This window comes from Lonchura striata, chromosome 2 (assembly GCF_046129695.1).
Source record: "Lonchura striata isolate bLonStr1 chromosome 2, bLonStr1.mat, whole genome shotgun sequence".
Lineage (NCBI taxonomy): Eukaryota > Metazoa > Chordata > Aves > Passeriformes > Estrildidae > Lonchura > Lonchura striata.
This window is the reverse complement of record NC_134604.1, coordinates 90,284,890-90,309,671: the sequence shown is the minus strand read 5'-3', so window position 1 is coordinate 90,309,671 and position 24,782 is coordinate 90,284,890. Positions and strand designations below refer to the sequence as shown.

Genomic DNA, 24,782 nt, shown 5'->3' with positions numbered 1-24,782 from the left:
CAGGGTTTAATAACATGGGCTTTATTGATGACACAGGAAAGCAGATGTTTTAAAGTAACTAATTTTTCATAAACAGGAAAGAAAGTTTTACTTCCTGTTATGTAATTACATAAAATCTGTTTAAGTCACTAATGTACAAAAATAAAAAAAAAAGTTTGCATACTTCGTACCGTCAAGAAGACCTAAGTAGCTGTATTTTCTATAAGAAAGGGAAAAATAAAACAAATTTGCATGGACAGAAATCAATAGTATAAAACAATTAAATGTATGTTATAAAGAATTTTTATTATTTGTAAACTCAGTCCTTGAGGATGGCTGGCTAAAGAAGTAGATCCTAGCAGGATCAAACCTTGCATATTTACACACAGTGGTGTAAAAGTAATATTGCCAGTTAATTGAAATACACATTTTCAGTATTGTTTTGAAAATCAGTGAAGTCTAGAAGCTAGATTTTAAATGCACATGTTCACATTTCAAATAAAGTATTTCTTGCATCCTGTATAATTAAGGCAAAGTATGTTATCTTTTGAAAATACCTTCTATTATAGTTTATGCATAAAAATATGAAATAAAATATAAAACTATATATATATAATGGTAAACTGTTATGTATGGTCCAGCAGAATAAGGCACAAAAAGTAAATAGAATGCAAAAGCATATATAGAAGTTAATGTGTTATTTTAAGTGGAATATAGCAAAATTCAAGTAGTTCTGAGTATGCTCATTTCTTGCAATAGGAATACATTTTTTATATAAGTATCTCATGCTAAGCCTGATGTAGAAACATTCATCATGTAAGCATAATCTATAATTTTTATCATTTTATGTATGTCATTTGTACAGTGGCTGTATTTAAAAATCTGATAGTTTTCAAACCATTTGAAACAAGGCTCCTTAATGAGACGACTCAGCCTGAAATCCAAGTGTGAATTTTTCCAAGAGGCAAAGTGTACTGGTTCCCTGCCCAAATCACTTGAGCTGGGCGAGTTTTGTCTGCATGCTTAATATGAAGGTTAATATCTTCACTAACATAAATGACAATACACATCCAGAAAGTTGGGGATATTTGCAAAGTTTGTTTTCACAGGTGGTGTTCACAAGCAAATTTTCTCTCTCTGAAGAGTTCCACAGAGAATTAGGGTACAGAATGGGCCACCTGCATCAGTACAATGGCATTATTGGTCAGAAACCTTTCAGGTGAGCTAGTATTTATTTTGGAAGTATCGTCTGTTTGTCAACAAGTAAGCATACATTTATAAAGAACAGAGAATCTTAATATATTTTGGGTTGATAGAAGGCATGCATCAGCATCTGTTTTCTGACTGCAGCCTCAAAGCAGCAACTCCCCCCTACCCCACAAGTAGTATCTGTAAGATTTTCACAAAGGAAGAGGAGAGCAGATGAAGCCTTTACTTCCTTCCCAAAGTTTCAGCTAATTTCTTCAGTCTTTTCTTCAGCTCTAGAGGAAACTTCTCATAACACTTTTTGCAGACAGGCTTCATATCAAACTCAACAAATTTATTCCTAAAACAACAAAGCAAAAGAAACAGACAAAGTTTTAGCAGACAAGATAGTGAAAAAAAGAATTTTTAAAAATTCTCCTATCTAATGTGCACAAGCAAAAAAATAACCCTCCAATTTATACAAATACATAAAGTTACTTTTACAAGTTATATACACTGTAGACAGTGATTACAATACCCTGTTGAGTAAGTTATGCAGATTTTGCCCAAAAGCTCATATTTATTAACTGTGTAATTTAGAAAGCCTTTCAAATCTAATTGTAGACTAAACATAAGATAATGGAATAACAAGTTAGTATTTTAAGTTGCAGTTGCGTGAAAAATATTTTGGTTTTGACTGCCATAAGTTCATGCAAAAGTGCAAAAAAAACATCCTCAGGACTAACCACAGAAGAAAGGAGCAGAGGTGGCGGTGAGAAGGAAAAGAAGTTTACAAACAGATTGGCTTTTTCTTTTTCTGCTTCTCTTTCTCCTTTGCATCACGTTCCCGTTTGGCAAGTCGTCGCTTAAATTCATCTGGCATTTTCTCATAACAGTGTTTGCAGACAGGTTTTAGATCAATTTCAACAAACTTATCCCTTTAGAGTTAAACAAGAAAAAATAAAGGATGGAAAAGGAGAAGAGTTAGGAAGACTAACTGAAGGAAGACCTGAGGAGACAGCGAAAGAGATGGAAAGTACCAAGTGGAGCAAGAGGAAGAGACATTTATTCCTTTGATGCTGCTTACATGTTTTTCATCAGTAACAGCTACACTACAGCAACACCTACACTTTGAAGAGAACCACTGGTATGTGTTGAAGACATCACACTTATCCATAAACTTACTTGAGGGTTAACTTAGTGTTGCAAGTTGAACAAGCGAAACAGTTCACACACCATGCCTTATTCAGAGCAGACACAACTAGGGAGATGGGAAAAAAGAAATCATTAGCCTTACCAATAAAAAGAAAAAGCGATTACAAAAATTTTAAGTTTACATATTCATGAGGTGTGAAGAACAGTCATTGATTCTTGTATCAAGTATTAAGGACCATAATAATGTGGCCAGACTGGCGAGGCACATTTTAGAGTGTAATTAGCAGGACTGTGAAGCATTGATACAGCTGTCCCTGAGGCAAGACCAGCTTAACTTATTTCTGTCTCCTATTTTTCCCTTCCACTTCATCTCAAATCCAGCTGATCTCAGGCAATGGTTCTGTGAGGCCAGGTTCCAGCTTAATCAGAAAATGTTTCCAGCTGAAGAGCAATCCAGCACAATTGTGTTTATGTTTTCATAGTTTTATTTCTCAGATCCAGTTCAGAATGCACTGCGATCAACAGTTGCACTTCCCCAGCTGAAGTAAATAATGTGAGGCCAGCAGCCAGACACTGCTGGTAAATCAGCACTACCAAGGTGAAAAAAAAATGGACTCTCTTTATTCTTTGCTTTGAAGAGAAACGAATTATTTCCTATTTGTTCTGTAGGTAAATCCAGTTCCTGTTCTTTCTCTCTTTCAATACAACTTTCCAGTTTCCCCTGCCAAAATTTTCCTAAGAGAATGCGGGACAGTATTTTTCTTACCATGTTTTTCTCACTTGATCTCTCAATGTTTTTCTCACAGTGTTTTCTCAATAATAAGGAGTATCAAAGCATTGTCACTCAGAGGGTTTTTCCTGCACTATGGGGCAAGCATGTCCACAGATATACAGTTATTCCACTACTTTCCAGCATAACACTAGACAGGTGAAAGTCTTTGCTCCCAAGCATCCCCAGTAATGCAGTCATAAACACCCTCCTGGAAAACTGCTGCTACAGATATTTGTTTCACCCAAAAGAGAACAATACTGGATACCAAATTTGTGACAGCTGACTCAAAATTTGTGTGCAAAAATGAAAGAATAAATGTAATTGAAGACATACACTGAAAATAAAGAAATTAGTGTATACTGTATTATTTTCAGTTTAGAGACCAAAACTTACAATATGGGTGTTGGGCTATATGGTGAAAGGTTAGAATCATACAGAGATGTAGTTATCAGGAAAGTTCAATTTCTGCTCATTTCTGTAGAATTTTCCTGAAAATGAGGACTCTTTCCTCTAAAGCATTTTGAATTGTCATTCTGAAGGCATAGTGTGGTCCAGAAAATGCAGGGAAAGCACATCTACAGAATATATGTCTTACCCTATACTTCCATGACTATAAACTAGTTTATGTCACTTTTTGAATGTTAGAAGCTTCCTCCTACTTTGCTAATGCCTTTGGCCTAGATGAGGCTAATATAGTATTTACTTTGGATGGTAAATAGGCACATAATGTCACATTATTTCAGGTAGACTATTTTGCTTTCAGCATTTTATCAGAGATAGTTATCAAAAAAACCCCAAACAAACAAACAAACAAACTCAAACCCACCCCCTTCTCCCCAAAAACCCAAGCAAAAAATAACAAAACAAACAAATTACTTGCAGTTCTGCCTTTTTAGGACATATGTTTCCAAGTGTGATCATTCCTGGTTTTGTGACATTATCATAAGCCTAGATTTTCAAAAGACAGGTGCTTGCAATAGATAGGTAAATATCTCCAGGATAATGTGAACAAGGCATTAAAAAAAAATTCCTAACAGTGCCCACCCATGTCTTTCAGTATCTAAATATTTTTTCAAATTTGGCTCATGATCCACAAATTCATTTGTGGAGATGCCTGTATGCTCCTTCTTACCCTTGCATGTGTTGTTTTTTGAAGGTGTTGTGGCAGGAAGCCACTTCTGAGCATCTTCCAGCATCTCTGGCCTCTACATATCACTAAGGCGTTTCACAGTTTTCTTTGGCCATGGGATGGTCTTCTACCATCATGAAATGATGGTAGGTTTTCCTACCATTTGGTCTCTGACTAATCCCTTCTAATTTAATTTCTGGCCAAGAGAACATCTGTTTTTGTTTTAATGAAAACCAGGCTGCTTCCCCCTTTCACTTTTAAAGAGAACTTCCATCAAAAAGGAAACTTAAGGAAACAGGGAAGTGCTTACCATCTCCTTCAATGACACGGTTGCAATGGAAACAAACATCACCAAATAGCTGAAGAGGAAAGAGAAGTAATACATTTTTAATATAATGATTTTATTGAAGGTAGCTTATCAAACTAGCAAAATAACTATGTTTCAGCTGATGGGCACAATTGCTTTCCTGTTTGTTCCAGTGAAATAAAGAGAATGCTGGCAAGTCTGGTTTGGTTTGCATCATCTCATCACAAGAATTCTTGATAATATTAAAGATGAAAACATTTATCTACCTTTGATTCTCTGTAAGTATGACTTTGTTTTGTTTCAAGATTTCTCTAATCCTGAAGATTTGAAATACAGCAGTTGGTGTCATATACATAAGGTTACTAACCAGAAAACGTGACATTTAGACTAACATGCATGACTAAAACAATGTATTACTGTAACTGTAAGAAAATTCTATCTTTATTAAAAAAGGAAAATTTCAGACAAAAAATAATAATTATTTATCCAGGGTTAACATTTGTCCACAATATAACAAGAAGTGCCAAAAACTTCATGTATTTTTTTTTTTTTACTGTAGTAGTTAACCTTGGAAAAGACATCCACTCTTACAGACAGTTCTTGTCTGGTGTACATACCTGGCCCATCCTAGCTGCAACACTATTACTATGAATGTCACAGCATTTACAGTCTGCATGTGTGCCAGCACCAATCATCTGCCCTTCATCACTAATGACCAATTAAGAATCCATCTGTAATTAGCAGATGCCATACAACTCCCAGGTGTAACCCCTCCTCATGTATTTATGTAGGCAAGGGAGGTGAATGTGACATGACACAGATGGCTTCCAAAGAAAAATATGTTTATGTATCATGGGGTGGACTCCCCATCCAAGGGCATCTGTAGAGGGGTGGTGCTGCCACATGTAACTTCTACATAAATGCAAGCAGTCACTAGAGGGTGTCTTCTGACAAATTTAGTCTTGCAAGTCTTTATCAGCCTAATGACTGAGCAATGGCATATATCAACACACAGTGTCTTAGAGCAGCAGCTGCAGGGAAACCCATGCCACTCACTGGGGCCTCCAAACTGCAGTTAGTGAGTAGCAAATCTTCTTTAACTTCTTGGGAGAGATTAGTTGTCGTTAGCTGCTCTGATCCACAGACACGTCAAAGCCCCATAACAGCTCTACTTAAGTACCACTAAGCTTGAAGAACAACTTGATACTGATTGTCCTGGCCAGCCTTTATGAAATACCTGCAGTTTTCTTTTTTAATGCCACACAGATTAATAGGGAAACCTGTATAAATTAAACACAACAGAACATATACTAATTGCCATTACACCCAGAGGTGCCTCTAACGGAACAGAAGAATGTCCATGATTTTCCATCTCTATCTGATTGTGAGTTTACCAATTAATGCCATTTTAAAAATATGCAACCTTACCTGATTGTAGTGGGTTTCACAATACGCCAGACCTTTTCTCTCATAATGACGATGACCCAGGAATGGTTTTTCACATTTCGCACAAACAAAATGCTACAAAGAAAATTACAATAAAATTTTTATCTTTTGGAAGTAACGTTATTTTCTTCTGGAAAGCAAACTATGTCCAGTACTTGAACATGGCTGAGGTCTACTAAGCCATCTTGAAAAGCAGAGTTAAAACTTTTGTTTCCACATTTAGATCATTAAAGTAATATTTCTTTTAATGTCTTCAACATTTCAATCCAAAAGTTACAAAACAAAATCAAGCAATGGAGTCTCAATTTTTATAAATGAACAGAATTAAGAGTTATTAAATAATCTGCATTATCATTACACCCTTGTGAAGAAAGCATTTCTTAGAGGAGACTTTCAAAACAACAGAAGGAATAAACAATTTATCTAATTAAAATGGAAGATGTGGAACTAAATCTTGTATGTGGCCTTGAAATATGAACTCTCACATGAACTGTTCAAGAAATATGTACCTAGGGGTTTTATGATGCCTAGTAACATGGTTGCCACAGATTTGACTTCTTTTCCACATGTACTGCTTTGAACTTTGAAATTTTATTTTGTAAGGATCTTGCTCGGCTTCCTTTGAATTACTGATTTTAGTTTCACAGTCAAAGCTCCTCTGTAAGGTGGCAAGTAACTCCTATTTCACAGTGGAAGACCAGCCACAATAAGGCTGAAGAGGGATTTGGAGAAGGCATTTATAATCATTGCTGCAAACTTTGAGAATCCTTTCATTGAAATTGAACAGCAAAATCACAGCTAAATATGCTAAGGTTTACATTTGTAAGAGAGATCCTATAGCATCTGATGTTTACCTCCACATGCCATTGTTTGCCCATAGCATTCACCACACGGCCTTCAATTGGTCTCCTGCATGCCCCACAGATGGGGACACCCATTTTGTCATGGCAGGGTAAGCAGTAGAGTTCTCCTTTCAGCTCACGAGCATCAGCAGTAAGTTCCTTCCTGTTCAGAAGTTAATGAATTGAGAGCATGAAAAAGGTCACTCAAAAATGTCAATTCTTGAGAGTTTCTACTCTCAAGTGTAAAGTGAAGTGAAAAGTGAAGTGAAAAGAAAAATTAGCATTTGCTTTGGAAATTATATTTATACTACAGTAATGCAGCAGCATCAAATATAACACAGTTCACCTCTGATCTCAGTAAGCTGAGACCAGGCTGCAAAGAGAGGTGCACCAAGTCTCTCTGGAAACAGCTACTGACCTATTGTCATTCTGCTTAAGCAGCACAAATCTGCATGTGAAAGCTGCACATGTTTGGTTTATATTCTGGCACTTATCGCCAGTTTATTTTAGATTTGCATAACTTCAAATGAAAGTAAAATGTAGTCCTCTATATCTAGTTACATTTTCCTTGTACCAAACATCAGAGAAAGAGAACTACAGACCCACATGAGCTAGGTTTATTCATTTCCCATTGCAGAATCTTATAAACTCTACTTTTTAGTAATTTGCATGGTTAGATACTGAGAACAGCTAAACCTTAAAAGTGACTGTAATCACAAATACTCTCAACTGGTTGCCACTGATATACTGTTATTCAAATCAGTCTTTGCTGTGGCACTGATATAGTAGCTTCCTTTGTGCCAGAAATAAACTAAGAATCCATGCTATGTCCTACAATTCTCCATGCTCCAATGCTCATCCTACATCTCTGCATCAGTGCAGAATGTAGAAATGTGCAGTTTCATGTGTTGCAGAAGAGAGAACAAAGTTTGGATGCTGTTGAACTAAAAAAAAAAAAACCAATATAGGCAAGGCAGTTATTCAAACAACAGAAGAGAACCACTTCTCTTCCCCTTCTAGCAGAATAGTGAGCTATCATTTGACTACTATAGAAATGGTATCTGTGTCAATACTTTGTATTCTGTAAGGTACCACCTTGTCCTGTAGAGTCCAATCTTTCTTTAGTCCCCAGCAGGTCAGCTGTTCTTTGAACCCCACCAAGCCAAAAGCAGTAACACACATCTGGCCACAAGACATCCAAACCCCACCCCCTCTTATCAGTTGTACAGGACAAGTTTTCACTTTAAATTGATGGAGCAAATAAGCCCAGCATTTTCCTGTTTCCCTTTGTAGAACTCGGGTTACCCGCAGTTTGCACAGTTGAAATGATCAGGGTGGTAAGGATCGTTTTTGAATATGAGAGGCTGTTCATCAATAATAGCATGACACTTCTGGCAAATGTACTTTCCCAGGCCTCTGGCTTTTTCCTTGTTATGGCAAGGACGGCAGAGATGTCTGAAATGGCATAAAAAAAGAGAACTAAGTATTGCTACCAGGTACTAGAGTGCAAAATGCAAACAAAAATCTCTCAGAACCTCATTTCAATCAGCTCTTTTTTGAATCTTGTTAAAACAACTTCCTTGCTAAGGCAAATGAAGTTCAAAGTACCAAAATGATTGCCCAAGCTCAGGGTGATCATTCTAATTTTCTGTCACCACAGGAGTATCATTTCTTCATCTGAGTTAAAGCTGTATTGAAACACAGAAAACAAGGTTTCTTTGGGAGTCTCATTGATGAATGTTTTACTTTCAAAATCTTAAACATTTAGAAGCTATATAAGCACACAGGTCCTACTTCTGTAGAAATTCTGTATATTATATTATACATAAGAAACCAATGGCCATATAATCCACTTGTAAAACATTCTTTTGATCACAGCTGGCAAAAATATCCTACTCTTTGAGGGGTCCTACTGAACATTAAGCAATTATTATTAAATATGGTTCCAAACTAGACTAAAATTGGAGAACCAAGTTGGAAAAAGAAAGTAAATATTTTTATTTTAAAAAATACAATGCTTCTGTATCTGAAAGTTTTCTCTATTATTACATATAACAATGACCCCAAAAGGTCACTGGATAAAGAAAATGTTTGCCATGAAACTTGGTGTTGAAGCAGGCAAAATGTAGATATTTTAAGATCTTGTGGTTTTGTGATGCATGATTAGACCATGTCACAATGCTTCAGTTGCTCCATTCAAGCTGGAAAGCCTCAGGAACCAAAACCTCTCAGTCCCACTATTAGTTCATTTAATTTATGGTCAGTTAACAGAAGGAAGAGTGGAGACTTACCTGCCAGCATTCTTGACAAATCCAATATCAGCCAATACTGCTTGGCAGATATCACAGCAGAAGCAGTCTGGATGCCAGCTATTGTTCATGGCTTTAATAACACGACCAATAATGAACTCACCTGTAAGAAACACAACATCAGGATGTAAAACACCATACTAGACAAACTTAAAAGTAACTCACAAATGAAACCCTACAATGACTACAATCATAATTCCTTTCCTTACCTCAAAATTTGGTAGGACACATTGCTTTCAATATCACAGTTCTGATTCCAAACCCCGGAAATTTGGGGTTGTTTGTTGTTTTTTGTTATGGGTTAAAAGAAAACATTTTTTGCTGATAGAGGACCTTCTGCCATTTACATACAAGTCCTTCGACATGCACACTCCACCTTCTCCCTGCAACAATCCTCATTTGGTCCCTTCACTGTTCTCAAGCTGTTAAGAAATTTATGGAGTACTTAATATAAGAAGGGATTTCTTGTGTTCCAATAACTTTTCTCCTTCTTTTCTTTAAGAGTATGACAATTTAAACTTGCCATGTACATAGCAGAGGTTTCTACTCCACTAGGACCAAGCCTTGAAGGCATTCTATACTCAAGGTACAACAGAACTGAGCTTGGGTGGCTGTGGATTCCTGCAAAAAAAACTCCCATGGAATCCAAATGCAAAGGTGCAGTGAAGCTGCAGAACAGTAAATCCAACACAGACAACTTCTGACCTACCACAAGGAGTCCTGTCCCATAAGGCATTAAAAAAATAATGTGAGAACTATTGTTTTGCATGCAGTGTGACTGTACTGCACATGTGACTTAATTGTTCTCACATTAATTATCCATCATATGTGACTTAATTGTTCTCTATGCTGATGGACAGTGTGGCCAGGGGTTCTGAGCAGTGCAAAATGTGCAGGGAGCTCAGCCCAGTGCTGTCAGAGGCTGAGTTCTGGCTTTTGAGAACAACTCCAAGAGCTGCCAAAGGGAGCAAGCAGGCAGGTAATGGTGTGGATGATAACATCCAGCATGAGACTGTAGCATTCTCACAAAGTCATGGCTTTTCAAGAACAAATCTGATGGAGTCCAGACATGTCAGGAATGCTCAAGGCCTCATCACTGACAACAGCCCCATTGACTTTGTCTGTGTTTATTAAGTACAAGCAGTGGAAAAGCCCAGCTCTGAGGAGAACTTTGATGAGGTTTTAAGGGTGCTGGCAATACCAGGAAAGAGGATAGAAGCTGGAACTGTGGCAACTGTGCAGGAGAAATCCTGGAGATAGGCAGCATAGATCCTCACAAATTGGCTCAAACTCATTTCTTCCTCTACTTGTTCACATCTGCAGCCTTAAATTCATAGTTGCATAGCATTTGCTTCCCTTCCCTTCTCCCTTGGTGTTCACTGAACACCAAGTGAGCCCTCCACAAAAGGAAAGGCCTCACTGAGATAGCTTTAGCATGTTGCCAAAGGTGCCAAAGAAACACAAGGGCTTCCAGAGCAGTTTAGGGAATAGTCAAATAACAACTTCCCAGCTCTGGCCCAGCAAAATGTGTCACACACAGGGGAAAAAGAAAACATGCAAGTGATTACAACACAGCAGATGCACAAGCATCAACAGTGGCAAATAAAAAGCATCCCTCAGTATATCATGTAGGATGGACATTAGACACTGAAGCCCAAAAGGTATTTGTTTCCAAAAAATCAGCCGGGGCCCAGCTGACCATCACTTGATTGTAACACCAGACGATGAATATTGTCTCAATTTCTGTGAAGTAGGACAGCACAGGTGGGTTACAAGAGTCAAAGCAGATGACAAAGTCTTGTCACATGGTTTCAGCTACATGAGAAGGGACAAAATGTCAGCACACAGAGACATACAGATATAAATAATCAGGAGTATTACATATAACGGTGTATACAATCAGGAGTTTATGAATGGTCTGTTCACTGGATCATTGGCTCAACAGCTAGATTATTTACTAAAAGAATGCAAATTTTATTTTTAAATCCTACTGGTTTAGGACCTTTAGAAAAAGCAACTCCCCAGTTTCTCTGAAGTCTAGCTCATTCCTGAAGTTCAGCTACTCAGCTGAACATAAGCACCTCCCAGAAAACAGCTATAAGAACAGCACATCTTCCCCCAGTGACACTCCCATTTGTGATCTGTGTGAAGTATTTCACCTTAAAACTTACCACATTGATGGCAGCAAGGGGCAAAAAGCATTTGAAAATCATGTTCACAGTACTTCCTCCCTTCAAACTGCAAATAGAAAGAGGGATGAGGAACTTGCACTTAACATAAATGCTGCAACAGCATGGCGTGTTTCCAGATAAAATTAGGTAGTAAAACATGAGGGGCTGAGCAAAAAGACCAGACCATGAGCTACATGTGCTATGCATTACAATCCACCCACCTTAATTCACCTACTAGTTAGCATGGAGTGTTAATAGCAGACCATTTCTCCAGTACTGCTGAGAGTGTAAGGCATTTTCTGTCACCCATTTACATCACAAGAGATGTCTGAATTTTGACAAACTATTGAAACTGAGGCAACCAAACACATTCTGAGCAGGAAATTAGCTAACAAACAGCCTTGGCCAGCAGGAGGGGAGAAGGATTTTTCCCAAACCTATTTGATGTCTTCCTCACCCTACATTTCCTGTCAGAATGACCAAGCATAGCAAAGGGTGGAGGTTGGGATAGGAAGAACACCTAGGGGCAGAAGTCTTTGCATTTTGTAAAGAGGTTCAGCAAAAACATGAGGGGAAATAAGCCTTTTCCTTCATGATGCATATTTCATAGAATCATAAAATCATTTAGGTTGGGAAAGACCCTTAAGATAATCAAGTCCAAATATTAAAGAGCAAAGTTCACTACATCGATCAAATTAAATTGATTTTAAGGTATTTGAATTTTATCACAGCTTACATAAGTTCAGCTACAGTTCAAGCTTTCATTGAAAAAAACCCATATGGAATAAAAAGATTCAACAGTACTGCATTAGTAGCTTAGACAAAGAATATGTAAAAACATGTAGGCAAATGTGTGCTGAAATGAAGGGAAATATTTAGATACCTTCAGGCACCATTATTATTAGACACAAATGCCAATAAGCATGTCAAAACCAGGTAGACAATATCAGGTATGCTATCAAATGTTTGGATTTGAATGTCTCAGTTTAAACAGTGAAACAAGGAGGACAGCAGGAAACCCCGCTTCTTTTTTTCAACGGCTCTAAGACAAAACCAAGTGAATAGCATAATATACTACCCACAAAGAAAAGGATTTGTGCATGGACAGAGAATACAAAAATGTGTTCCAAGATTACCTGTTGTATAATATGAAATGACAAGGATCAAATACAATATAAATATAATAAATGCAAGTGGCAGGATGGGGATCTAATAAAACATTTCACCAGATGTTTATGGTTAGAAATCTGTGCCCAATCTGAATTGCACCTCTTAGGAACAGAAAAACATTAACTCAGACCTTTTCAGAAGTCTCTGTCAGAAATTTATCAAGTGCTATTCCAGTGTAATACTCTAAAACAGATTACTTTTTAATTTGGGCTTTTAAAAAAATTATAAAATTGAGAGGTACGAGGCTATTACTTTCTCAAGGAGTAATGGAAATTACTCGTTCATTGTGAATTGTACTTGCTTCCTGCATGATAAAATCCTTTCCAAACTGAAAAAAATGGAAAGCTTCCTGTTCTGTTTAAACAGGTGGTCCAATGGGGGATGCTTAGGTTTGCTTGGATTTCAAAGCCACCACACATGTTGATCTGAACAGACCAAACAGGTTTTCTTCCCCTCTTTGTTTGCATCAGGCAGGTTGGTCTCCATTTAGTCTTGTTTCTATTTTCAACCTCTGCTCCTTTGTGCTGCCCTTTGTGGATGACCCAGCAGTTATTATCACAGAAAGCCTTGAGCTTCTGTAACAAATCTTACAGTACATAGTTTAAAAGTAAGGTCATTTCACTGTTGTATGCTGAAGGTCCATGAGGTAAATGGCTCTGCATAAAAAATTTCACTGTAAAATAACCTCCAGCTTACCTGCATGTTTTTAGCTAACTTAAGTGGAAAGTCATGCACAAAAACTGAAACTTTAGAGATTGTTTCTCTAAGGCAGCTTTTGGTAAAAACCATTTTAAGAAAACACTTGAGGTACAACTGGAATAGAAACTAACATGACCATCTGTTCTGCCATTAGTATAGGACTGTGTACTGCTACCTGTAGAGAAACTCTACAATAGCAGCTCTAAGGAACACACACCCTCCGGGTGGTGGAGTAGAAGCAGACCAGAATTGCTACCACTTCACACTTAACAGCAAAGAACAGAGAACTCTACTGGAATGTGCTTGTGCTAACTTTTGTTTAGATTTAGTGTATAAAAAAACTTGCTAAAATGATGTTACTGAGCAAACTGGAACACAAATCAAATATACCGCCGTCCCCAGTTTCTGTGCAACATCAGGCATGCAGATCTCAGGAATCCAACTATCATTTCTAACACAGGCTCAAGAGGACATCCACAAAACCCCTGCTATGCTGTGCAGGCTCTGAGCAGTGGATGGGCACCACTTGTGCCTGTGAGTGACTTGGCCCCAGTGCCACAGCACAGCGAGCTGTGCTGATGGGGGTGCTTGCAAGGCAGCCCAGAGATAAGTCCTGCAGCACAGGAGAGCTGACCAGTTCCACCCATGGAACACAGCATGAAGGCTTATCATGGCAGTGTTTGACAGCAAGTGTGATAAGCAGCTTAATGACTAACTGGGGGAACCCTGCAAGGTTTGCAATAGGCAGGGGAACAATATTTGTCTTCCTAATTGCTAAGAGCTGTAAATCATTTCCAAGAAATACTAGCTTAGCTAAACCAGGCACAGAATAAACACAAGCTCATGCTGGACAATCAACAATGCCTGTGTATACTCACGGGAACCTGCTCAGAAAAACATATTACCTGGCCACACCTCCAAAACACCCATCTTCTCAAAGACTGCATTAAGCCAGTCTGAGCAAGATGTCCTTTCTGCCCCTTTTCTCCAGTCAGGTTTTCTTGACAGTGATACAGATTATCTCAAGTCCTGTGAGCACTGTCAGTCACTCCTGAGCACTCACCAACCTAAGGCCACCTTCTAACTGCTCGGGGCTTTCCTTCCTCTCACAGAATCACAGAATGGGTCATGTTGGAGGTGGAGTCATCTGGTCCAACCTCCCTCTTCAAGCAAGGTCATCCTAGAACACACTGCACAGAATCCAGGTGATTCTTAAGTATTTCGAGTGAGGGAGACTTCACAACCTCTCTGTGCAATCAGTACCAGTGCACAGTAAAGAAGTTCTTCCCCATGATCAGGTGGATCTTCCTGTGCATCAGTTTCTGCCCGTTACCTCTTGTTCTATTGCTTGGCACCACCAAGCAGAGCCTGGCTTCATCCTCTGACACCCTCCCTTCAAACAATTACATACACTGATGAGGTTCCCTCTCAGTCGTCTCTTCTTGAGTCTGAACAGGCCCAGCATTCTCAGCCTATCCTTATTTTGTTATTTTACCTCTGTAATAATTGTGGCAAGAAGTGTCTATCCTTAACTGAAACTTTCCACTTTATATGTAACATTTCTCAGGCTAGCCAGACTGAAAAAAAAAACCCCTAACAACATTAGCCAAAACATATTTAACATACAGTGTTATTTTTAATTCCTGGGACAATCTACTGGCACTCAGTTCTGACTTACTGTCTTTGAGAGCAGCACTTTTCAGTAAGAGAGTGCTCAAAGACCAATCATCATGAATATGAATGTTAACAAGGTAGCAGTAGGAAGCAAAATGCCTACATCCAGTATATCCAAGCACCAATAGGATATTTGCCTCTGCCACTGAGATTCAGGTATGGCCACCCATGAGCAACACAGAGAGACTGCAACATTCCTGAACTAGGTCCAAAAGTAGAACTTTCTTTCTGCAGTAGTCTCCTCTAGAAGATACGGGCTGCCTAGAGCATGATTTCCCAAACTTTTATCTTTAAGGACGATTCAACTGTCTGAAAGAGGTCCCTGGAATGTCTAATTCTTTTCTGAGTCAGAAAAAGAATGAATAAAGTATTCATTATTTAGAGAAAATACATTTTATTGGTTTAATACAGTTTTATGAACATAATTACAAATATTTTAGTTTTGAAATGTTCGTATCACTTTACATTTGCCTCAGATCTTAACATGTCAGGATGGAGTCTTTCCTGAGCCAGCTCAGTATATATTAACAATTGCAATGCAACTTGCTATGTATCCAGGGGGTGTTCTTTTGTTTCTATTTAATTAATTCTGCCTTGCAGCTCACCTTTTGATGTCTTATGGAACACTAGAGGCTAATTTACTACAATTTGTGTAACACTATCCCTAGAGCCTTTTGATCCTCAAACAAGGTGAGAAGATGCAAATCCCCAGGAATCCCCTTAGACAGTCTCTTTTGCAATCCACAGTCCTCCCTCAGCCTCTTCTCATTACCACATAATGTGGCTCTGTAAAATTAGAAATGCTTCAATGGAAGATAAACTATTGCGCTCTTGCCAAAGGATGACACCTGTATGTGAGAGCACATAATTGTTCCTTTTACACTCTGCTCATTTTCCTTTTCAGATCTTCATATGACACAAATCCTGCTACCCTAAGATGGACTGTAAGCTACTCAAGCAGGGCTTTATCTCTCTGACAGTAATTCCCTGACTCATACTACCTATTGTTCCCTATACTAATGACGGTGTATTTTATGAACCAGTCTAGAGCTTTCACTACCACTCTGTGCTGAGCCACATTCTGAATTCCCATGATAGGGGAATGTAAAAGAAAATGAAATCTATTACAAAATACCCTCCTAATCTGAGGCAAATCAACCTGGAGCTGAGAAATATGAATGTGATCAGGTCTTAACCCCTGAAAGTGTGTTAAGAACTGATAATTTCGAATGCTCTAGACTGTTAAACTTAAGAGTTTATCTTATACTGGCTCTGTCTGGTTTGGATCACTGCATGCTCACATACAGAACATCTCTTTTCCAACGCCAAACTGGACTCACTCAACTCAGTGATAAACCTCCTGTGGACCACAGGATGCTGAGATTTCCTTCTATATGACTTTCTCCTCTAAGAAGTATGTTTCTTATATATTTCTGGTATGATACATCAGATTCACAAGTTTCAGGGAGAAAATTTGCACTGAGAAAAGAATCTCCAGGATTTTTTCTCTCAGTGCTGGTAATATTAAGGTCCACACTTAAAGAATGTTATATACATGGATGTCCTCCAAATTAGCACAGAAATGCTTCTGGTTTTTTTCTCCCTTTACTGGGCATACTCTGTTAGAGCCCAGATACTCTCATGGGACTTTCTAAGCTATCCACCTGCCTGTAGCTACTTCTGCTATGGGAATGAAGGCTCAAGAGGGGGTATGGGGACAGCAGGGGTCTCTGCCCCACTTACCTCATAGAAGAGCCCTTCGGGGAACTGCTGAAAGCACTGGGCGCAGACGAAGCACTGCTCGTGGTACAGCTCACCATTGCTGTTCACAATTTTCTCGGCAGGGGCAAAGCCCCCCCTGCAGCGCTCACAGATGGCGTTTGCAAGCGCGTTCGCCATGTTGCTGTCATTCAAAAAAAAAAAAAAAAGAAAGAAAATTAGCCTAAGTAGACAACAACACTGGTCATCAGTCTTTCCCCTGCTCTACCAGGCCAAACTGCACCAACCTAATGATAAGCTGCTCAGCACAAGTTTTTCCATGAACTTCATAGCTTGCGGCATCTCCCTGCTCCCTAACTCTTTAGATAGAAACAAAATCCCTGTGATATGCTCTAATTAATTGAAAACCCCAAACAGAAACCTTGTCTCTTCAGACACATTTACAGGCTTTCTATGATGAAAAAAGGCAATTCAAAGTACTATAAGAATTATGATATACATTAAAATGACTGAAAACAAGGGCAAATATTAATGATTAAGGACTGGCATCACACAGTAAAACATAAATTATTTATTGTAAACCAATTCTAATACATACATATATAACTTCTAAACTATACATATATAATGGCATTGGTTCAGAGCTCTAAATAAACAATGTGAAAGAGTGTGCAGGATCTAGTCTGGCAGATATTAATGAAAAACAGAGTAGTTAAATAATTATCCTTTATATGAGCTCTGCATAGCTTGAAGTCATTTTACAAATTTAGTTTGAAATCATGGGATTTTTGATTGCTTTGTTAGGGTTTATCTCAGGGAGCTCGGCTGATCATGTGCCAGCTCATAGCCCACTCCAAGGCTAGGGGGGAGGAGAGGGTGGGAATGCTCTGGCTGCCCCACTGCGACCCATGCCAGGGATGCAAAGAAATATTGAAACAGCAACCTTGGTTGCTTCTCAAAGGCACAGGACCAAAAAAAAGGCAGTGTGGTAGCTGTCCACATCTGCAGAAGACAGTATAGCTGATTTTCAGTTAATTAAAGCCAGCAAAAGGCTCTTTTGGTTTTCCCTTTGCAAACATTCCATCACTCATATCTAGGCTCTCAAAACTCTGCCTTTCAGGATCATCCTTAATACCATGTGGTAACAGAAAGTAAATATAGGGCAATGGTCTAGTTTCATTAAAATGGGATGTCAGCTGAGAAAACTAATGACTCAATATTTATCTGGAAGGTTATTAGACAAGTGACATTATTTGAAACACATATGCATGCAGGCACGCATTTTGATAAGTTATCATGCTGTGCCTGTAAGTGCAGAGCCCACAGTCCTCTGTAAGATGCCAAGCCTTCCTTCTTATCTCTTCAAGGGGATAAGACCTTTGGGCTCCCACCATGTTCAATAGGAATTGAATTCATTCCTTGCACACTATCCAAGGGAGCAAGCAAACACCTAGCACGTGGTTCAAAATGGAATGTGTTTTATCTATTTCTTACACTGTCTCACAGAAGAGCCCTACACAAGGTCACATTTGACATGTTATTATTAGCTAGCACTTTTTTTTCTCTCTCACTTGATCTTTGCAGATGAGGAAAACGGTAACTGCAATCCAAATATCCACTGTCCTCACAGTGAAATGAGTGGGCAAATTTCACATGAAGATCAGACACAGGATGGTCTAACCCCTAATAACAGACAGACCTATGGACAAACTGCAGTGACTATACATATAAACTGTGATCAACTGTAAAGGTCATCAATGGTCTTCATTGACTGTGTATGCTTTCTGTGGGGCAAAACCTCAGTCAATTTTCCCATCTTCCTTATCAATCTAAATGAAGAATAATCACAAGAGAAACTGGGATCTTTCATCATCACTTCAACAGTGCTTGAGCATTAAGGATTCTAAGCACTGATGTACGTAAAGTACAATCCAAGCAAAAACATGAAACAAAGTTCAAAACCAAGTAAAAACAGTTTCCCTCTTCAGGAAAAAGTGCTTAACTTTGAAACACATCACATATGTAAAACTAGTGAAGTATGTAATACTTCTGCATTAATGAAGCGGTTTATCCATTTGCCCAGAATAACTGGCAAACAACCTGAAGGCAGAGAGACTACTTTAAAAATTCCAACACCATTTTTACTGCTGATAAAAATTCCTGATGCAATTCATGATGAAATTTAAAGCAACAATTCAAATTTTAGTTGTTACAACTGGCAATGTTTCAAGCAGAACAGTGGCAAAGGTTGAATGAGAGAACAGCTTGCACAGCCTGAGCCCCAGATAATAAAATATATTATGTACAATACACCAGTAATGTCACTGCAGTTACACCCCGAAGCTGAACAGAACAAACTTACAATCTTGCATAAAAATCACAAAACTCTTTGTAGAGTTTTATTTCACTGTGCCTACGTTGCAATTTTGACACCGGTTTCTCGCCTTCATTTCCTGCGGAGTTGTGAGCATCAGGAGTGACCTTGTAGGCAACCTCTTCATCCTCTGGGATGGGGAAGGGCTGAGCTCTGCGTTGGAAGTCCATCTCGCTCTGATTGCTTTCCCAGGTGTATATATTCTATGCTTAGACTGCAAACAAACTGTAGGCAAAGTCCGCAAAACAATATGCTGGACTTCCCCTTGTTCCCAGCGAAGTGATTTACTTTCACAGCTCCTGTCATGTAGCTGGAGCTACTCAGCACCCTGCTAGAGCTTCAAGTTAAAAGTTCAGCAGCAGGGCTGGGAGCCTGTCACGCTGAGATTTACGCAGGCTGGCTGTGCACAGAGAACACTCCCCTCACCAGGCCCTCATGTAAACTCGGATGCTGGAAAGGGTCTTCGCTGCTGGCTGCTGACAGAAGCTGCCCAGGAGAGCTGTGGTGTGAGTAACCTATGTGCAAATAAGTTTATCACCAAACTTGGCTGCAGCTTCTTTATGCTGTGGGGGCGTGAAGGCAGAGTCCAACAATATTTTATCATGGGCAAACCAACAGTGGAAAGCAGGATCAGAAGACTCCTGTCTCCAGGTAAATATTGCTTTAATGCTATAGTGTGTTAATTACATTGTAAAAATGACATTTAATGCTCCACTTGTGTCTTTTAAGTCATATGTGTTGAATTTATCTATGTATGTCTTTCCTCTTCTCAGTACTTCAGACAAGGGGAAGGTACAAGCAGATTGTTTGATTTCTGTTCTGTTTCTCAGGCCATTAACAAAACTGACAGGCATGCCATAATGGACAATACATGAAGGAGGAAAACCAAAGCTTTATTTCCAGTGATGTGCTGCATTTAGAACAACTATCCAATGTAAGAACACTAACTAAAGTAAGATTTACAGCTAATAATTAGACTCTTACAAGCTCTCCCTCTTTGAAGCGCAGTGTTTGTGGCACAGTGCCTGTGGGCTTCCAGCACTTTATAACTGCAGAAAAGGAAGGCTTTTGGGAAGCCCCCCTGAGTAACTAACTTTTGTGTTGAACTGTCTCAGCCTTGTTAGCAACCAGTTGAACTGCAGAACTGCATGCACTTTGTGCTCATGACACACAGCACACTGGCAGCTGAAGAATCTGCTAGTCTGTGAGGGGGCATGAGGAAGCAGAGGATGACAAGAAGGAGATGAGTACCAGGAACAAATAGAGAAACTAGAACTAAGATCAGAGAGTAATAGAATAATTTAGATTGGAAAAGACCTCAAGACCACTGAGTATAACCATTAAACTAATACTGCTACATTCACCACTAAATCATGTCCCCAGGTGCCACATCTACACATCTTTTAAATACTACCAGTGATGGTGATGCTAATACTTCCCTGGGCAGTCTGTTCCAGTGTTTGACAACATTTCCATGAAGAAATCTGTCCTGATCTCCAATCTAAACCTTCCCTGGTACAACCTGAGGCCATTTCCGCTTATACTGTCACAGGATATGACAGAATGTCCAGTCAAGGCTACAATTTCTTAATATACCTGCACCTTCCCTAGGACCTACCACAGAGGGTCTGGTTGGTGATGTTTTTTGGCCATATCTCTCACCACCACCTAAGACAGCTTGCTCAGCAAGCGTACAGCAGCCCACACGCCACTCTCCATGCAGGCCTGAGCTTGCATGCAGCCACCTTCCTACAGCTCAGCCAACACAGTCCCACGCTGCTGCTTCTGCTGACAAATTTGTGGAATGGGTTTGGTCAGTGTCTTCCCTTCACTTCCCCTCAACAAGGAGCAACAACCCCCTAGGCAAGCTATTTCCTTGCGTAGGTGGGACCCAGGCAGCATGACCCTGCTGATCTGCCTGTCTGTAGGTGTGATTATTCACCCTATGCCAGAGCTACCAGAAGTCAAGCTCTAACAGGCTAAGGAAGCTGCACCCTCACCACTGACACAGCCTGGCTGCAGCTCAAGTCCTATTTTTATCTGTCATAGGGCACACTGCAGATGAAGCAATGCTCAGGTTCTAGCCCAAGGCCAAAAAGATCTTGCCAGAGCACCACTGCAGTCCTGGAAGAAAAGGTTTCTGCATTCTCTGAAGCATGAGTGATGAAAATGTGCAGACTGCCAACAGACATGCAGGTATAGTGATGCCAGTTCTTCTTCATCTTGCTTCCCAACACTTTTTGCACAGGTCAGTGCTGAGCTTCTGTGGGCATAAAAAACTTCAGTGAGACTGACTACAGTGGACTAAAAATGCTGATTTATTCAGGATTAGTAAAGATAAATGAAGCCACTAAGATAATAAACAGCAAGTGAGCCTACCTCTTCCTCTTATCACTATCTTCTCAACAATTTCCCAACTCTTTTCCTGTATTTTGTCCCAGATCACAGACAATTCTCCTGGGAAGATGCTGCTGTAAATCAAAAGTGCCCCATAGAGACTTTTTCCTGGTGGACTACTACAGTTTTGCAGTAATCTGAAATCCACAGGTGACCAATGTGGTTGGAAACAACTTCTGCTGCCTCATATTCTCTTTGGTCAACAAGAAAACATTTGATTGCTCCTTCACCTTGCTACTGTGCAGTCTTCTGCATGGCTGTAGCAAAGCAAGTAGTACAGCAAGTTAGTGCAGTAAGATGTCCATCCAAAAAGCCTGGTTTTATCTTCCTAGTTTTTGTCAGGAGCAAGTCCTTCAAAGTAACAGGACTCCATATGTGCAGTAAGTAGAAGTTGTCTGGTTCTCCAGTCATATTACCATTGCTGCTGGAGGAATGACTCCAAATTTTTTCTAATAAACAAGAAGGAGCTTAACAAGAGTTTTAAAAGGGCCTTTATGCTACTGAAGCAAAACACAGCTTCTACTGTGAAGGTCTGATAATCCAGAGCAGCTGGCCATCCTTCTCTTTTCTGACATTTTATAGGAGGCATGCTGCCCAGATCTGAAATACATTGTTAAAAATACACTTCATTTTCATGAGGGAATTCTAGGTTACTCTGAGGTGAAGCTGTCCATGGAGAGTGAGAAGTATGTAAGGGGTTGTTTTGCAGCAGCAGCTTCCCAAGGGCATTCCCTGGGATATGGGACAAAACACAGCAAGCAGCCTATTGTTAAAGATGCAGTGCTAGGGAGAAGAAGTTGGGCGTTTAACTAGAAAAGACAGGTATGAAAGAAAAAGACAATCTCCTCTTGGCACACTGAAGATCTTATCAGAAGCCAAAACTGATGGTAGGGAAGGTGCTGAAGGAAATGGTAGAAGAGGGAGGGAGAAGTGTTCCACTGCGGTTACCAGAAGGGCTTTGGTAAACAATAGCAAAAATAGGCGCACTGCCTAATCCCTGCTGAAGGATGACTGCCGCCTCACTCCACGCTGCTTTCGCTGCACAGCTTTCCAGCCTGGCTGCCCATGCCGGCGGCTGCCAGGGGCAGACAGGGACTCTTACAGTGACGGCTCGGTGGCCAGCCAAGCCCGCTGAGCATTTCACTCCGTGCCACAAATAGCCGTGTGCGGAGCAGCCACGGCTCCAAACAAGGTGCTTGGCAAAGGCAGCTGCTGCCTGGCAACCTGTTTGTGCCACCGGGACATACAGCTGCGGGAGGAAACACCCGCGGGGACAGGCGGGGGATGAACAAGCACAGTGCATCCCACCTCCTCCCCCGCAGGCACGAGTGGGTTCATTCCAATGATGCAGTAACAGATGCTGTGCAGTGACTCTCACACGCAAAATACAGAACAACCTAGAAAAGAAGTTTGGCTGCAAAAGACGCGTGGGCTTGCAGTGCCCTGCTCTGATTTCTGCACCAACATTTCAAAGCACTAGTTGACCTTTTGTGAGGGTTTCTTATTGAAATTAAAAACACTCTTGGGTTCTGGTTGCTGCAATTGTTTATCTCTTAAGCAATAAAATACTTTCTGGTCTCCTAAGGCAGTTTGAAAAAAGTAATTAATATTTTATATAATTAAAATGCACATTTTTACAGGTTGGATTTTCACATGTGCTCAGCACTGCTCCAACTACTTCTTCTATTAAAAATTATGGAAAACCATCTTGAAAACACTGCAGTAAAAATCATGTGAATTCTGAGTGTTCCTGAAAGTTTCATTCTTTAGTCTTCACCTCAAAATACATAATTAAGCTTATGTGGTGGGAGTTTAAACAGGGCAAACAAAAAGGCAATTCTAGTTGTTTCATATCCTCCAGTATAAATTTATTCTAGTATAAACATGTCCAAAAAATGCTTTGGTCTCCATAAACAGAGAAGGTTCACATTCCATCTCTCCATAAGGAAGTAAATATAACTGGAATAGACAGGTAAGCAGCAGCTTCCCACACAATGTTTATCAGTCATTCAGGCACAGTGAAATATCAGTCTCTGACAGAATTTATATAAAGGAAGAGCAATATGCAACTACAGCATTTTCCTGTTGTAAGTAATATTTCAGCAAAGTATTGTGTTTTCTTCCTGCTGGTTACATCTATTACCAAATGAAGCATAAACCAAGTAATAACTTCTGTGTACAGATATTTGATACTCTTTAAAACATTCATCTCGTCCTCCCACACTACTGTTTCCTTCAATCCTGTGCAGACAGGAAAAATAAAACAAACAGTACCATATATGAGAAGCTCATGAACTCCAATAATTTTGTGTTGCATGTGACACAGCACATTATTGGCTATTCTTGAAATCTGCACCTGAGTAGTCAACTGCAAGTCTATTTCATTATGGTATCCAAATTCCTCCAACTCTATAAATTTTAAGGATACATTTGCACTGATGCATTTCATATAACACTTACATCCTCATTTCTAATTTAAGAATAATAAAAAAGGTCAGCCACTTAATTCTAGGGGCTGCACATCAAATGTTCCTGAGACAGTCGCTGTGAAAAGAACCATCTTTTCAAGCCTGAAAAGAGAAAATCAAGTCCACCAAGCTCTGAAAAAGTGACAGGACAAGAAGAAACAACCTCAAGTTGCTTCAAGGGAAGTTCAGATTGGACATTATTTTTTTTTGTTTCATGCAAAGGGGCGTCAAGCATTTGGAACAGACTGCCCAGAGAAGTGGAGCAGAGTCAACAACCCTGAAACTATTTAAAAGACATGTAGATGTGGCACTTGGGGACATAGTTTAGAGGTAGACCTGGCAGTAATGGGTTATTAGTTAGACTTGATATTAAGAGGTTGTTACAGCCTAAATGATTCTATGATTCTAAAATGCAGTAACGTATTTCTCTTTAGGGTAATGGCTTCCTTGCACAAATATTCAGTTCATGTCATCTGTCACTGACATCCACCAAAAATCCTCCACTGAATCCTCAGCGTACAGGCAAATGCCAGCCTTTGATTCTGCCTGAGTCATCTGCCTGCACTATGTGGAACCAATGTTTTGACAAGCTGAACATCATGATCTGAACAGCTCATCCAGGAGCTATAATTAATACTATGACTCAACATAACACCCCAGCACTCAGGAGAGACTTCCAGTACATCTATACAGCTCCTTGTAGGGCAGAGTACTGCAAAACCAGGCTTCCCAGCCCACAGCAAGATCCTTATTATAGGCACATCTCCACTGGAGACACCATGCTGAGGACTGACCTACAGCTTCAGTAACCTGCATGTCACACACATCTTTTATTACTTTATTACTATTAATCTACACTTTCAGCAACATAATCTCTTCTCATCTTCATTAGTTTGAGCTTCTATATGATGATGTGCAAGGTTTTTCATTGCCTGAATGAATTAATTTTTAGCAGAAGTACAATGTGTTATAGAAAACATCTCCTC

The 24,782-nt window shown here is 39.6% G+C and overlaps 1 protein-coding gene and 1 long non-coding RNA gene across 8 annotated transcripts in view; one reads left to right on the top strand and one right to left on the bottom strand.

The window, feature by feature from the left end:
• The window catches only part of LIMS1 (LIM zinc finger domain containing 1), a 67,635-nt gene continuing 42,853 nt past the window's right edge, over positions 1–24,782 (bottom strand). For 2 of the 6 annotated variants that reach the window (XM_077781555.1, XM_077781558.1), the window contains exons 2-10: positions 16,582–16,741; positions 11,296–11,362; positions 9,107–9,227; positions 8,121–8,270; positions 6,828–6,978; positions 5,956–6,048; positions 4,531–4,579; positions 2,350–2,425; positions 1–1,525 (exon numbers count right to left, since the gene is read on the bottom strand). In XM_077781555.1, the coding sequence (XP_077637681.1) occupies positions 1,411–1,525; positions 2,350–2,425; positions 4,531–4,579; positions 5,956–6,048; positions 6,828–6,978; positions 8,121–8,270; positions 9,107–9,227; positions 11,296–11,362; positions 16,582–16,741 (982 nt within the window). In that variant the 3' untranslated portion in view covers positions 1–1,410. Of the gene's footprint in view, positions 1,526–1,909; positions 2,103–2,349; positions 2,426–4,530; positions 4,580–5,955; positions 6,049–6,827; positions 6,979–8,120; positions 8,271–9,106; positions 9,228–11,295; positions 11,363–16,581; positions 16,742–18,919; positions 19,393–24,782 lie in introns of those variants that run through there. The other 4 variants (XM_077781556.1, XM_077781557.1, XM_077781552.1 and 1 more) reach the window with 4 other exon arrangements.
• On the top strand, positions 19,397–23,072 carry LOC110478739 (uncharacterized). 2 transcript variants are annotated; one of them, XR_002466810.3, is made up of 4 exons: positions 19,397–19,582; positions 19,762–19,865; positions 20,981–21,127; positions 22,969–23,072. It is a non-coding gene; the product is annotated as an uncharacterized LOC110478739 (long non-coding RNA). The 2 variants fall into 2 exon arrangements; XR_002466809.3 differs by having other exon boundaries at positions 19,397–19,865.